The 17,147-nt window shown below is 37.8% G+C and overlaps 1 protein-coding gene across 2 annotated transcripts in view; it reads right to left on the bottom strand.

Moving 5' to 3' along the window:
* The window catches only part of M1AP (meiosis 1 associated protein), a 76,874-nt gene that overhangs the window by 54,296 nt on the left and 5,431 nt on the right, over window positions 1-17,147 (bottom strand). For both annotated transcript variants that reach the window (XM_029232559.1, XM_029232558.1), the window contains exons 2-3: window positions 2,885-3,070; window positions 1,787-1,955 (exon numbers count right to left, since the gene is read on the bottom strand). In XM_029232559.1, the coding sequence (XP_029088392.1) occupies window positions 1,787-1,955; window positions 2,885-3,070 (355 nt within the window). The remainder of the gene's footprint in view (window positions 1-1,786; window positions 1,956-2,884; window positions 3,071-17,147) is intronic.

Genomic DNA, 17,147 nt, shown 5'->3' with positions numbered 1-17,147 from the left:
AGGACAGTCAGTGAGGAGACTGCCTTGAGAAGAGCAGAGGGTGTGTAGTAGCTGAGAGCTCATATAACACACAGCAAGGCTAGTTACCCTCCCGCCCCAACCAGAACAATGTCAGTGGTCCATGATGCTGGAAGGATCCACATGTGTCAGAATTTGATGGGAAACACATCCTTAGTTACCAACCCCCTAACCTAATTAGGGCATGAAGGGAAGAGTGAGGTTATTTATGTGGAACCAGGAAGAGATCAATGGTATCAGAACAGTGGACACATCCAGGTGTGTATAACCTTGGAGAAGACCAATATAACCAGAAAGAACTGACAGAGGGTGAACTGTAACTTGAGTGTTGGATAAATTAAAACCAGTTAAAAACCTTTTAAATGCTGTAATTTGAGAATCTCTACTTGATCTCCTGACAAAAATCTTCTCATAAATTTCCATTGCTTTAGCATGAAATCTAAATGTCTTAGAATGGGTTTAGGGCATATATGGACTTCCTTGATCTAACCCTTGCCTACCTTTAGAGCCTTACTCCTGCCTCGCCTGATAGGCTCCTGACATAAGAAACCATGGGCTCATCTCTGAAAGTTGATTTATCTTGATTTCTCATGTCCCTGGGTCTCCTTTTTGAGTCCCCCTTTCCTCTTCCTCTGCTTGGTTAATTCCTATTTGTCCTTTAAGATTCAGTTTGAATATTTTCTCTTCTAGGAAGTGTATGATTACTGGTGATTTATGGGGGATTTATTAGCAGGGATCTGACTGCCAGTAGTTACTGGGTTGGGGTAGGCGGGCTGGGGACATCAGGGCTGGGAATCTAGTGACTCAAAACCCCTTCTGGGGAGGTAGGAGGTAGGCAGGGCACATATGAACCGAGACTATAATCCCCTGGCACATGTTCCATTGTTCCATCAAACTTCACTTACAAAACACTGATTAAGAATTTCAAGACTGCAACCCAAAAGCATTAAATCCTAAGCATAGGGGCTTTCTGAATGCAGGGCCTTGTGTGACCACACTGGTCATAGGCCAATGAAGCCAGCTGTACATATAAGTCTCTCCATACAGCATTGGTTATAATAACAAAATGTAATAAACCAAATTATTCATTAATAAGCGATTAAACAAACTATGGTCCAACCACAAAGTAAAAAAAATCATGTATCCAGTAAAAAATGAGGAATGTCTATAGATACTAACATAGATAGCTGTACAACATGCAAAGAGGATTACAGAATATTATGTATGTCATGATCCCATTACAATATAAAATATTTCTTCCTATTATCTATCTATCTATCTAATGGAGCATTAAGAGGGATACCCCAATCTCTTGAGGAGGAAGGAATTTTTACTTTTTATACCTATATTTCAGGTTTTACATTAACATATATTGTTTCTAAATTTAAAATATGATTAAAAAATTAAACTCTAACAAGTAGAAACACCTGTCTGAACCACAGTGAAATCTGCTGGCTTCATTTCATTTAAGAACATAAAAGACCATGGAAGAGATTTCCCTGGTGGTCCAGTGGTTAAGAGTTCCCTTTGCAAAGCAGGTGGTTCAATCCCTGGTAGGGGAGCTAAGATTCCACATGCCTTGCGGCCAAAAAACCGAAACATAAAACAGAAGCAATATTGTAACAAATTCAATAAAGACTTTAAAAATGGTCCACATCAAAAAAATCTTTTTTTAAAAAAAAAGTCCATGGAAAATAATCTTCCTGATCTGTAAAAGACTACTCATTAAAATCTTACCATTCTTTTTACCTTTTCTTTTAATTCTTACCGTCGTTGCTGGCCTCTTCAACAGGGGATGCTGAGTCCATACATTCTAGGACTCCCTTTGTGATCTCAACCACCTGAAGTCTCCTGACCCTGACTATGTCTGTATCTTTCAATCCTTCCTCCAATTGTTTGACCACCTCTTTTCCAGGCTGTGAAGTCAGAACAGTAATCTGGAAATAAATAGAAGAATCAACGTGTCTACTTTCCCTGATGTACACAGGTTAGAATGTAACAGGTTAGATCTGGAGGATTAAACACCCCAGAAATCTGTGGTAGTGGCTATTGTCTTTAGGGCAAAGAAAAAGATTTATATGTAATTTGCAAATCAAATTTCATTTGACATATTCTGGTGGGAGAGGTCTGGTGGGACAGATCATCACAAGACCCTTCCAAACAGGATGAACCTACCCCAGAAAGTGACCAATGAGAAGCCATCCCTGTGTTTTAGTTTTAGTTTTTCTTTTGGTCATACCGCGTGCAGCATGTGGGATCTTAGTTCCCCAACTAGGGTTCCCCGATTAGGGACTGAACCCGCACACCCTGTATTGGGAGCGTGGAGTCTCAACCACTGGACTGCCAGGGAAGTCGCCCACTGTGTTTCAGTTTTTAAGACTGCTTGAATCATTGGCAGTATCCCTCTTGCTCAAAGTGCTTTGATTTCTTGAGGATACAAAGGAAACAGAATCCTTAAATTCCACTCATTAAATGTGTACTAAAGATCAGAGAGCTTATATGCTCTTTTCTCACAGTGGTACTTCCATGTAGATTTCTCTCCTTGCTCAGTCTGAATCTGGGTTGAACTTGAAACTCTGGAAGGCAAGTATTAAATACATGCAATTCTCTTTTGTACTCAGACATTTTTAATTGATGAATAAGCATGCAGATGAAAGCATAATTATTTTTAAACTCATTTGTCTGATGCCTGATGTTACTAGAGACTGAATGTGTTTTAACTCACAGTCACTCATGTACCCAATGGAGTATCTGGTCATGACTTTCAATGTGAATGAAACAGAGAACAACAGAAGGATGACAAACAATGAAGGATCTAGATGGACTGAAACGGGAAGATGAGTTAGTGTCCTAAGCCATCTTTTACCTCCAGGGAAGTGTAGGTCAGAGCTGCACTTGTGGTCATGTGTCCACTGTACTGTTTGAACTGCTGGAGCCCATCCTTTATTGCCAGCTGCAGAGAAGTGGCTTGTGGTCTGAAACAACCTTCTCTTTGCAATATGCGGAGTTCTGAGATGCAGGCCTGCAGCCTAGCAAAGTTCCCTTTCACTTGCTGCAGAGAAAAATGAATCAAAGATGCAAATCTTTAGTGACTCAGGTTTCAGATTAACTGGCAGTCTAATTTCATTATCAATTACTCCTCAAGAGTACTTTTCCCTTCCTGAAAATCTGTTTATTTGACCAAGATCTATGGAATGCCTATTATGTTCTAGGCACTGCACTAAAATATTCCCTAGACCAGAGGAAGGAAAATTTTTAGCCAAAGGAATTTGATTATGTGGAATTACTAGAAACAGGAAAGAATGTGTTTTAACTCACTCACTCACCCAAAGGAAGGTTCAGTTGTGACTGCTTAGTTTTACTTTGGGGTGGTCTGCAAATTGGAGGCCTAGCAGCGTCACTCTTAGACATTATCTTCATTTCTCAGTCAGTCTAGGCACAGTGAGCTTCTCTATTCAAGAGTGATGTTTTATCAGAAATGAGGATTTTGATCATTTTAGAAATGATAAGGTCCTACCTAATCTTCCCCTCAGGATCACTTTGAGCAGAGATGCTTGGCTTAGTCTGCAGTCAGGTCAAGGAGTCAACACGTAAATCTCCTGGCTCTCCTCACTTTCCTTCACAAAAACTTGTTCTCAGGAAGTAATCTAATCTAATCTGACTCTAGATCGATGTTACGTCTCCTAAGAATATATGCATTTTGAATAAATGTGGAATTAAAATTTGTGACACTATTTGAAGGAATTCCAAGCATCAATAGCAGGTGGGGGTGGAGTGGGGAGGAATTATATTTGGGATAAGGAAACTTTGCTGATCAAAGAGCAGAATTGAGCAATATTTGCAAAATGCACATAAAATTCATGAGCATGTTACTTTGCTTACATGCTCCTCTCCATGAATCTCTGGGAAGAACACAAGAAATAGTATATAATTCTTACACAAAGAGAACTTGTAATCTAGATAGGAAGATAAGAAAACTACTCAAGTACAGACTAGTAGCCTTTGAGTATTTCTTTTCATGTACTCCCTAAAAGAATATGAAAAATGATATACTCCTTTATACGTTTTTAAGTTGACATCTAGATTTTAAGTAAGTACGTAGTTGTTAAGGATATAACTTCTAGCACATTTAAATATCAATATTTCAAAATAAAACTATACCACTACTCTTTAAAACATAATCCAATAGAATCTAAATATCATAGGGATTTGATACCTGCATTATTCAATTTAAAAAGTACATGAGCAAGCTCTTTTTTCTTTTTAACAGATGGAAATTAATATTATTCATTTTTCTCCTTGAATTCATATTTCCATTTCACTTTTCTCATAGAGTTTTATCATAATGTAATAGAATTTTTTGGTTGGCAGGTTTTTTTTTTTGTTTTTTTTTTCGGTACGCGGGCCTCTCACTGTTGTGGCCTCTCCCGTTGCGCAGCACAGGCTCTGGACGCGCAGGCCCAGCGGCCATGGCTCACGGGCCCAGCCGCTCCGCGGCACGTGGGATCTTCCCGGACCGGGTCACGAACCCACGTCCCCTGTATCGGCAGGCGGACTCTCAACCACTGCGCCACCAGGGAAGCCCCGGTTGTCAGTTTTTTATTGATCATCTTATCATACTTCTCTGTGTCAAAAATATTTACATGTTGTAAGATTTTAAAATTTCCTATGACTATAGGCTCTAATTAATAATCTAGATTGAGCTATTATTAAAATTATTGTTCATATACAATTGATCAAAACAACATATATATTACCTATTTTGATAATTATTGGCATTAAGCATAAACTTTAATTAAAAATGCATCTCAATGGCATGAGCATGTTGCATTCTTTTTTCAATTAGTTAAGGTATGTGTGAATAAATTACTGATTGAATGGCACCAACATTCAGTATTAATCCTATTCCTATTTTCTAGGAGGTTTCTAGTGCTGAGAACCATCGTCCTGATAAATATAGATGTCAATCAAATTGTCAAACTCATTCTGAGCTATATGCCAAAAATTATATAGGGATATAAATACTAATAAAAATTATTTTAATGATCTATCAGCTGCTACTCAGTTTAGTTTGTTTTTTAAGTTTTTTTTTGATGTGGACCATTTTTGAAAGTCTTTATTGAATTTGTTACAGTATTGGTTCTGTTTTTTGTTGTTGTTGTTTTTTTGGCCACGAGGCATGTGGGATCTTAGCTCCCTAACCAGGGATCGAACCTGCACCCCCTGCACTGGAAGGCGAAGTCTTAACCACTGGAACACCAGGGAAGTCCCTCAATTTAGTCTTCCTTCAATTTTGTTAAAATTGGACATCACCTGGTTGCAAAAGTTTTTTTTTTTTTTTTTTTTTTGCGGTACGCGGGCCTCTCACTATTGTGGCCTCTCCCGTTGCGGAGCACAGGCTCCGGACGCGCAGGCTCAGCGGCCATGGCTCACGGGCCCAGCCGCTCCGCGGCATGTGGGATCTTCCCGGACCGGGGCACGAACCCGTGTCCCCTGCATCGGCAGGGGAACTCTCAACCACTGCGCCACCAGGGAAGCCCTGCAAAAGATTTTTAACCCGATCATAAGTCCTTTACTTTCTTACACTGATGCCAATATTTTGAATTATTCCTTGTTTGGTGCCCCTGCAAGTTTTAAAACCACATGGCAATTCATCACAGTAAAATTCATAGTGGGTGAAAGATTTGTACCTCTCACCTCTTCCTTTTTATTTTGGATTTTCTTTGTGAAGTGGAAGAAGGGTAATTGTGAAAGGGATGGTGGGAATGACGAAGTAGCCTGACACTCTCATCATAGGCATAATTAGATAAATTTTAGAAAAGAATACTAGTGGAAATTGAGGATCTATGTATCAATTCTTTAAAATTATATATTCCTGTGTACTCTGGGAAGTCTTATAGCCCTAGTGGTATGTGTATCCCGGTTGAAAGAGACTGTTATAGACTATTGATACTTTAGAGATTTAGAAAAAGAAAGGTAAGTGTTGGTGGAAAGGGGGTGAGATGGGGCTGAGAATTGAAAGGGTAAGATTTGTAAAAAGAATACAATATTTTATGTGTTTATGTGTGTGTGTTGGGGGATTGGTAGAGAGGCTGCAAGTTCAATACAAGCATCTATGGAGGTTGAAAGTGAATATAATGTGTCAGAGAGGAAGAGGAAATGTGCCTGACAAGAGTAGAGGATGCTTGTTGAAGAGTAGTGGGCATTTTAGTTAAAGAAGTACTAGTCTTGGTTAAGGTTTTAGATCCAAATAGACTTGAGTTCCAAACCTATCTCTTCCTCTTACTGACTATGAGTCCTTAAGCTAAAATGTCTTCAATTAGAAACTGGGGACAATGGAAATACTTATCTTACAGACTATTAAATGACTTAGTTCATGCCACACAGTATGTACTCAGTGTTAGCTGTGGTTATTATTTTTTATCACTATCAAACCCTAAAAGCACTTAAATCATTGCTGATTAAACAGAAGGGGTTTGTATTGACTTAATGGCTCTATTCTACAACTGACAAAAATAAGTGGAAAAAAAATAGTATCTATGTAAATGACATAGGTCCATTCAGTCATCCATTTTAAAAAACATTTATTATTATGTGCTTATGATGTACTAGGTACCTAAAAAAAGACATAATTCCCACTTTCTACTAACTTACAAACAAGTGAGATAAATAGCCTCAGAATAGAAAGGGATAAGAGTCACACTAGAATGACATTTTCCAAAGTATGTTGACAAGTTATTGTCTGTCTATCTCACTAGAATATAAGCTCAATATAATAATATACTAAAGGAGGAATCTGATCTATCTCTTCATTGCCAGGTCTGCAGGGCCTAGAACAGTACCTGGAACACAGTTTTATTAAACAAATTACTTTGGAATAAATGGTAAATGGATGCACATATAATAAGTTTTAGGGGGAAGAAAAATATAAGTTAGAAAAGATAGGCATTCTCTGTACTGCCTTTGCAACTTTTTGATGAATCTAAAATTATTCAATAATGATAAATTTATTGAAAAAATAAACTAGGAAAATAGTAGGAAAAAAAGGATACTATCTTCTGGTAGGGAAGGCCTTTGGAAACATGACAACAAAGGTAGGAAACCATAAAGGGAAAAATGAAGAGATCTGACCACATAAAAATTAAAATTTTCTGTTAAGTAAAGGAGAATATGAATAAAGTTAAAGACAAAAAACAAACTGGGTAAATATTTGCAATGTATATGATTAGCATGACATTAATATTCTTAATATGTAAAAAGCACCTACAAATAAACTAGATATCTGAAACACACTCTTCCACCACCTAACAGTATACAGACTAGATAAAACACAAATATCTTTTATATGCATAGTTGAATTCATAAGAAATTAAGGGAAATCCCCAGGAACCAAAGTGGGGACAACAGGAAACTACAGTGTGAGATAGGTATAAAAGCCTTGGCTTTACTTGTTGATCTTGGGAGCCTAGGGCTTTGTGTTGTAAAGGAGAAGGAGACAAGGCCTTAGGCCCTCATAAGGAGTAGAATTGGAACTGCCATCCTGGCTCAAAGTTAAGACCATTCAAAAGGTTATTTTCTCAGTGAAAAGGTGGGCTAGAAAGAATCTATTCACTGGTCAAGTGAGGCGACAATGAAACTTGTTAACTTATGTGAACTCTGAGTAGAAATGAGAAAGAAATCACTGCTGGGACCTAGAAACCATATATCTCCCCTCATGTGGGTTTGGGATTTGTCTTTATCTGCAGGGTCTAGGAAACTCTAATTTAAAAACATAACTTAAAGTGGTCCTGGGTTGATAGCACCTCAGGGCACCTGACTCAAGCAAACATAAATCCTTTCTAGAGGTATACACCCTAAACTCAGGCCTCACAGAATTCTCACACATTAAGATCAGCTTAAGGTAAGCTCATAATCCAAAATTACAAAATCAGTGAGGAAACCAAACATTATGAGAGAGAGTCTGCAGAAACAACAAACAGGAGAATTAGAATACCAACAATTTCAGATATTAGAATTATCAAATATATTTAAGTACCTTTAAGATGTTTAATGAAATAAAAGAGGGATTCAACACCATGAACAAAGAATTAAAAAACTATGAAAAAAGGACCAGAAAGATTTGAACATTAGCAGGGTAACTGTACACTGAAGTAAAGGGGATAATCAGACATTTCAGGGTCTACTGGACACTGGCTATGAACTGACACTAATTCTAGGAGATCCCAAACATCACTGTTGCCCACTAGTCAGAGTAGGGGCTTGTGGAGGTCAGGTGATCAACGAAATTTTATATCAGGTCCAGTGGGTCCCCAAATGCAGCCTGTGGCTATTTCCTCAGTTTTAGAAAGCATAATTGGAAGAGACATACCTAACATCTGGCAGAATCCCCACATTAGTTCCCTGACTTGTGGAGTGAGGGCAATTATGGTGGGAAAGGCCAGTGGAAGCCTCTAGAACTGCCTCTACTTACGAAAATAATAAAAGTAATACTGAATTTCTGGAGGAATTGCAGAAATTAGTGCCACCATCAAGGACTTGAAAGATGCCGGGGTGGTGATTTCTACCATATCCCCATTCAACTTGCCAGTCTGGCCTGTACAGAAGACAGACGGGTCTTGGAGAATGATAGTGGATTATGATAAACTTAACCAGGTGGTGACTCCAACAGCAGTTGCTGTACTAGATATGGTTTCATTGCTTGAGTAAATTAACACATCTCCTGGTACCTGGTATGCAGCTATTGATCTGGCAAATGCCTTTTCTCCACTCCTGCCTATAAGGTCCCACAGAAGCAGTTTGCTTTCAGCTGACAAGGCCAGCAATACACCTTCACTGTCCTACCTCAGGGGTATATCAATTCTCCAGCCCTATGTCATAATTTAGCTCACAGGGATTTTTGACTGCCATTCCCTTCCACAAGCTATCACACTGGCCCATTACATTAATGACATTATGCTGAGTGGGCCTAGTGAGCAAGAAGTAGCACCTACTCTAACTTATTGGTAAGACATTTGTACGCCAGAGGGTAGGAAATAAATTTGACTAAAATTCAGGGGCCTTCTACCTCAGTGAAATTCCTAGGGGTCCATTGGTATGGGGCATGTTGTGATGCCCCATCTAAGGTGATGAATAAGTTTGCTGCTTTTGGAGTAGAAGAGAGCATCTAAAGGTCAAACTGCTTTTTATACAGATGTTCAACATCTTTCTACTTTTAGCTCTACCTTCATTCTTGATTTTACCAATTCCCAAGGCTTTTGAGAACTTGGTGGTTTAAAATGCTTTCTTCCTTGGGTTTCCCACTACTGGCTTAAGATTTAGCTCTCTTGGGACTGCTAAGTTAATTATCACTTTTCACCTGTATTATAGTTTCCAAAATTTTGTTGAGATTTTTCTTCTCACATTCAACAAGCATTCAAGATTCAAAGGTTACAAAAAAATATGTAGAAAAAGTCACCTTCCTACTCTTGTTCTTTAGCTAACCAGTACTTTACTGGAGGCAATCAATATTACTAGCTTATTGGGTATCTTTCCAGAGATATTTCTTTACATGGAAGAAAATATAAATGATAAACTTGATCTTTCTTCTTACCAAAATAGAAGAGATGATACTCTTTCGTATCTTGATTTTGTTGCAGAGTAAATTTGGGTAATCGTTACATTCAATATATAAAAAGTGTCTTAATTTTTATGGCTACATAGCATTACATTAATGGATGGACCATAACTTTATTTAACCAATTCCCTATTAATTAACATTAGGTTGTTTCCAATCTTTTGCTACTTCAAACAATGCTGAAATAAATAATCTTATACTCAAATCATTTTTGCACATATGAAAACATATCTGTAGAACAAGTTTCTAAAAACAGACTTGTGAGGCTTCCCTGGTGGTCCAGTAGTTAAGACTCTGTGCTCCCAATGCAGGGGGCCCGGGTTCGATCCCTGGTTGGGGAACTAAGATCCCACATACTGCAACTAAGCCCATGCACTCTAGAGCCCATGCGCCACAACTCGAGAAGCCCACGTACAGCAATGAAGATCCAGTGCAGCCAAAACAAAACAAAACCTGTTAAAAACAGACTTGCTAGGTTAAAGGGTATGTAAATGGTGATACCAAATTGCCCACTATAGAAATTGTGTTAAAATATACGCCCATAAATGGCATATAAGGGTGTCTGCTTCTTTATATCCTCATAAACAGTATGTCATTAAACTTAAAAAAAAATCTTTGCCAGCCAAATAAGTGAAAAATAATAGCATCTCAATGTAGTTTTAACTTGCATTTCTTTTATAAGTGAGACTGAACATATTCAATGTTTCAGCATCATGTGTATTTCCTTTAATGAAAACTGTGTATATAATTTCTCACTATTGATTGTTGGTCATAATCATTATTGATTTTAAGGAAATCTTTATGCAGTTAGGGAAATTAACTCTATGTGATATAGAAGCAAATATTTTTCCTCGTATTGTCAGTTGTCTTTATTTTATTTTATTTTATTTTATTTTATTCTTGTGGTACCCGGGCCTCTCACTGTTGTGGCCCCTCCCGTTGTGGAGCACAGGCTCCGGACGCGCAGGCTCAGCGGCCACGGCTCACGGGCCTAGCCGCTCCGCGTCATGTGGGATCTTCCCGGACTGGGGCACGAACCTGTGTCTCCTGCATCGGCAGGCGGACTCTCAACCACTGCGCCACCAGGGAAGCCCTGTCAGTTGTCTTTAGATTTTACACACAGTAATTTTTTTTTTTTTGGCCAAGTGTATATTTTCTATTTTCTATATTTATTCAGCTGAATTTATTAATCTTTTATTTTTGGAATTTTGGGTTTTGTGTTATGATTAGAAAGGCCTTTCTTACTGTTACATTTTCCCCCATGGTCTGTATGTTAATTGTTGATTTATTGCCTCTCAGCTCAAAATTCACCCTTCAGTATATCTCTGCAATAATGGACAGAATTCTACTTTAAGCCTTTCTCCTTTACAGTAATCATGATGTTAAGTTTTCTGAGTAGAGTGTACTGGAGGGACATTGCAGGAGGAAGGTGCACTCCTGCTGAAACCAGTGGGGTATGAAGTTACCTGGGAGTGCTCCACCCACATGCCCAGAACTTGCTGGCCCTTGGTGTTATGGACTGAATGTTTGTGTCCCCTTAAAATTCATAAATTGAAGCCCTAACTCCCAATGTGATGGTATTTAGAGGCAAGGCCTCTGGGACGTAATTAAGTTTAGATGAGGTCATAAGAGTGGGGCCTCCATGATGGGATTGATGCTCTTAGAAGAGGAATAGACACCAGAGCTCTCTCTTCATGTACATGCACTGAGGAAAGGCCATGTGAGCACATAGCAAGAAAGCTGCCGCCTGCAAGATGGAAGAGGACTCTTACCAGAGCCTGACCAGGCTGGCACCCTGATCTTGGACTTTCAGCCTTCTAAACCTTGAGAAAATAAATGTCTATTGTTTAAACCAGCCAGTCATAGCCCGAGCTGACTAAGACACTGGGAACTTCTCAGCCCTAACCTGATCACCTGTCAGCTGTCCACTCAGCATGGACACTGCATGCTTCAGGCCTCCTGCCTGCCCTGATGCCTGATTCCCTTTGCTCACCTGTCCCTCCCCTCAGAAGTTTTGTCTCCTGTGGTCCTCCGAAGGCTGCTGTTCTTCCAATACGGACACTGCTTACACCAGGCCTCCTGCCCACACTGGCTTCTCCACTCTCTGCATGCCTACGCATCAGCCACTGTGCCTACACCTGGAGGGTTGCTTCCTGCTTTCCCAGTAGCCATGGATCAGCTCTGGCTTGAGCAAACCAGTGAACTTCTTTGCATCCAGTGAGCTGCAACCATATATTCTCCAACTGGGTCTAAACCCCAGCCTTGGAAAAGGGGTCCCCTTTCCAAGTTTGTCGTTCTTTGAGATCTCTCCCTCAGCCCTAGGGTACCACAAAAAGCTCTCTTATATCTTATAATTGCTATATTACCATAGCTTAATATGTTAAACTATGTTAAAATACTCTATATACTTTTTCCTTGTTTAAATCACTGTGTGGTTTCCATTTCCTGGTTAGACCCAGACTGATACAGTCTGTTCTAGTACTTAGATATTTTCAATTTTTACATTTAAATCTTTGATCCATCTGCAACTACTGAGCCTGTGCTCTAGGGCCTGCAAGCCACAACTACTGAAGCCTGAACGCCTAGAGCCCATGCTCTGCGACGAGAGAAGCCACCACAATGAGAAGACCGTGCACCACAACAAAGAGTAGCCCCCACTCTCTGCAACTACAGAAAGCCAGCACGCAGCAACGAAGACCCAACGCAGCCAAAAATAAATAAATAAATAAATTTATTAAAAAAAAATTTTTTTTTGGAATTTATACTGGTGTAAGCTGTGTGTATGACTCTAACTTAATTTTTTCCCACATGGCTATCTAGTTTGTTGAATAATTTTTCCAACTAATGTTAAATAGCATCATTATTATACACTAAATCCCCCCATGTATTTGGGTCTATTTCTGGACTTTAAATTGTATTCTATTGCTCTGTTTTTTCAATTTCCAGTATCACACTGTGAATATCTGTTTAATATTTGAGAGAAAGAGTCTCTAGCTATTCTTGTTTTTTGTTTCTAATTTTAACTTTATTATCAAGATGTCTAGTTCTTCTGTTAGAAATTTTACAGGGAATTGCGTTACATTTATAGATTAATTTAGAGATAACTGACATCTTTCTGGTCTGAGTCCTCTCAAGAACTAATGATGTTTCATTTGTTCAAGTCTTCTTTTGTGTTTCTCAATAGCATTTTAATTCATATAAATCTTGCAAATTTATTATTATTTTCATTCATAAGCATTTATTTGATCATTTTGGTTATTGTGATGAGAACTTTTCTGCCATTTTAACTTCTGGTTTGTTGTTCTGGAATAATATAAAGGGTACTTATTATTATTTTTTAAAAAATAAATTTATTTATTTTTGGCTGTGCCTGGTCTTCGTAACTGTGCGGTCTTTCTCTAGTTGCGGCATGCGGGGGCTACTCTTCGTTGTGGTGCACGGTCTTCTTATTGCAGTGGCTTCTCTTGTTGCAGAGCATGTGCTCTAGGCACACGAGCTTCAGTAGTTGTGGCACGTGGGCTCAGTAGTTGTGGCTCATGGGCTCCAGAGCACAGGCTCAGTAGTTGTGGCACACGGGCTTAGTTGCTCCGCGGCGTGGGATCTTCCCGGACCACGGCTCGAACCCTTGTCCCCTACATTGGCAGGCAGATTCTTAACCACTGTGCCACCAGGGAAGCCCTAAAGGGTACTTATATCTGTATTAATATTTGTACCTGACCATTGTCATGAATTCTTTTGTTGTTTTAAGTAATTTTCTAGTCGATTCTTTTGGGTTTTCTAGATATATTACCATTAATCTGCAAATAACGATCATTTTATCTTTTTCTTCCTTATTTCTTTTTTTTTTTTTTGGCCATGCCATGGGGCATGTGGGATCTTAGTTCCCCGGATCAGACCCGTGCCCCCCTGCAGCAGAAGCGCAGAGTGTTTTTTAACTACTGGACCACCAGGGAAGTCCCTCCTTTCCTTGTTCCTATATTCTAACTTCTTTTTTATGTGTGCAATTGTATCAGTGAAAATCTCTAAAATACTGTTAGATAACAGTGATGATAGTAAACTTACTTGTCTTGCACAGGAATATATTCAGTGTCTTTTCATTAAGTAAGATCTGGTTTTTGACTTGTCATAGACATACACTATGGGAATAGCCACCTGTTCCTAATTTTTAAAGTTTTTTTAAACGAAGATTGGATGTTGCACTTTATTAAACACCATTTTTTAAGTATGTATGGAAATAAACACGATCATGTTTTTCTTAGATATATTAACATAGTAAACTATATTAATAGATTTCAATACTGCACCATTTCTGCATTCCTGTAGATGATTTTTTAAATATGAGCTGGATCCTATTGCTAATACTTTATTTGGGATGTTTAATAGACAGTCATAAGTGAGACTGGTCTGTAGTTTTTCTTTCTGTGTAATGTTTGCTGGATTTTAGGATCAATATTACATTATCTTCACAAAAATAATTTGGATTATTTTTTTCTTTCTGTGGTATAAAATGGTTAAAAAACGTTAACAATCTTCGTTAAAAGTTTGGTATTATTCCCCTGCAAAACCATTTGGTTCCAGTACTTTATTTTGGGGGAGGGTAGTTCTTTCATAACTTTCCCTATTCCTTTTATGGGAAATGGCAGGTTTCTATCTCTTCTGAATTCACTTTCGGTAATTATATTTTCATGGAGAATTATGCATTTCACACAAGTGTGGTTACTTTCTCCTTATCTTATTTTGGGTATATGTGCCTTTTCCCCCTGCCCTTTTCCGAAAACTAAGTTAACTAATGGCTGATCTATTTCCTATTTTTTCCCCAAAGAACAAATTTGGATTTATTCATTTGTTCTACCATTTTCTATTTTCATATTCATTACTGTTTGTTTTTATCTTTATTATTTCCTTCCTTTAGCTTTCCTTAAGCTTGTTTTTTCTTTTCTTCTTGAGTTGCTTGCTTCATTTATTTTCAGTTTTCCTGGTTTACTAATATAATTTAAAATAATGAAATTTATATAGGTTAAAGATATGAGTTTTTCTCAGCATTAACTTTTTTTATATCACATAGGTTCTAATATGTAGTGTTTCATTACTATTATTTTCTAGATATACTGCAATTTTTGCCTAATTTCCTCTTTGATTCAAAAGCTATTAAACAGCTTAAAATTTTCCAGGTGGTAGTAACTTTTTGTTCTGTATTTGCTATTTATTTCTAGTTTTATTGCATTGTATTCAGAGAATGTTGACTGATCTACTTGTACTTTTTGTAATTCATCAAAGTTTTGGGGTTTATTTGTGGCTTAACATATGGTCAACTTTTGTGACTATTCCATGAGCACTTCAGGAAGGTGCAGATTTCTTTCATACATATAATTATATTTCTTTAAAAAATGTTGATACTATGTTATTTGGTACACTGGTATTCAAAACTGATATATTTTCAATAGACTGTCCCTCCAACGAGCTCTCTTACTGAATATATTTCTTATGCTCCTCTTGATAATTCTCTACTCTTCTCTGCTTTGTGTCCTAGCATTAAAGTGCCATTCTTAGTCGTGTTTAGTGATTTTTGCTCTAAATTCAATGATGTTTGATATTAAAATCATGCTTTTTGTTTTTTTATTACGGGGGTGCACTTGCCTAGTATACCTTTGCCCTTCCTTTTATTTTCAACCTTTCTGAATCACTTTGTTGTAGTCTCCTGAATACAGCAGAATTTTGTTCTGCAATCAAATCTGTTTTTAAAGTACTTTAATAGGTAAGTTTAGTTATTTTTAGCTATATTATTTTAAGGTATACACTGTTTTCATAGCTTTTGAAAAATCACTACACTGTGTAAATTTGTTTGCTCTATATATGTTTTCCTTGTCATAATTAGAAAGGTTTGTATTTGTTTTAGGGGTTATCTTTATAATTCCATGTTTATATAATTCCCCTAAGTTATTTCTTTAACAATATCCATTAATGAGAGATGAAAATCTCCACTATACAATAATAAAATTTGTATATTTCCTTTTCTTACTCTCCCCACCCTCCTGCAGCACTCAATTACAGTTTATTATTATTATTATTATTATTATTAATTTTTTTTTTTTTGCGGTACGCGGGCCTCTCACTGCTATGGCCTCTCCCGTTGTGGAGCACAGGCTCCGGACGCGCAGGCTCAGCGGCCATGGCTCACGGGCCCAGCCGCTCCGCGGCATGTGGGATCTTCCTGGACCGGGGTACGAACCGTGTCCCCTGCATCGGCAGGCGGACTCTCAACCACTGCGCCACCAGGGAAGCCCAATATATTCTTATTATTTGCCACTTTTAAATGATTCTATTGAAGGTCAGCTAGTAAGGATAAGAAAATAAATGTAATAGGCAAATTAGACCACTACTGGTCCTCAAATACCATTGTAGATCACATATGATTTAAATAACTTCTTTGTTCTCATGAAAAGGTAAAAGAATTGGTATAATCTTCACAGTAATGGAATTTTTCTGAAACTCTGCTTTGAGAGATTAATCATTTTGGTCAAATATTAAGGGCACAATAGATATAAAAGGAATTCTAATATTTTAATTATAATTCCTTTGTCAAGATTTCTCATAAAAAGTTCAGAATTATTTTATTATACTCATAAATTAAATATGAGGAGATAAATTGAGGTGTTCAACTTAGGCAAGATTTCCTACCTGCTGTCTTCCTCCACTTACATTTTGAGCTAACTCTGCAGATAGAAAACGTCAGATACTTATATAGGTCAGAGAAAATGGATTTAAGGTAATATTTTATTTCTTTAAACAAAGATTGGACTGTTCTATACATAAGGTAATGGCATTGTTTCAGTGATTTTCTTGAGCTTTTGACCATGGTTGAACTTACTGTTCGTTTGGATGGAAATTCTGGCTTGCAATTTTTCCTGAGTTACCAGAGGTTGTTTTTAGTCTAGAACTGTCTGTCTTTCCTAATGGAGTGAATAAGGGATCAGGGATTCACGTAAGGCCAGATGTACTGAGGAGTACCAGAGGCATAGAACATAGTCAGTTGAAGAAGGAAATGAAATCCTTTTACTTTTGTTTGGGACATGAGCTCATCTCCCCAAAAGCCTCCTATGCTGAATATCTTCATTTGCCCTTCCAGATCACTCTCAACTTTTCTTTACCCCTATTGCCTGACAGAAGATAGATATCACAGCCAAATGTGGTCATGGGACAGACATGCACAAGGAAAATGGCACAGTAGAGGAACATACTTGCTATATGGCTGTAAACATCACTATCACTTTCACTCTGTCCTCAGTGTACTTGTAGGAAACTCCAGTTTTATAGAGTGAGAGTTATACATTTTGTTTATCCATTGACCAGTTAACAGACATTTGCAGCTCTGTTGTTTAGTGGGGACACATTTAAGATTGCTGTCTTTTGTTGGATTGACTTTTTTTTTCTTTTGGAATTTTTTTTAAAAATTATATTTGATATACAACGTTGTGTTAGTTTCAGGTGTACAGCAAAGTGATTCAGATACAGTTGT

Source organism: Monodon monoceros, unplaced genomic scaffold (assembly GCF_005190385.1).
Source record: "Monodon monoceros isolate NGI ecotype Baffin Bay Population unplaced genomic scaffold, NGI_Narwhal_1 Super_Scaffold_19, whole genome shotgun sequence".
In the NCBI taxonomy this organism is placed as follows: domain Eukaryota; kingdom Metazoa; phylum Chordata; class Mammalia; order Artiodactyla; family Monodontidae; genus Monodon; species Monodon monoceros.
Note: the sequence above shows the minus strand (reverse complement) of the source record. Positions and strands in the feature narration are given on the sequence as shown.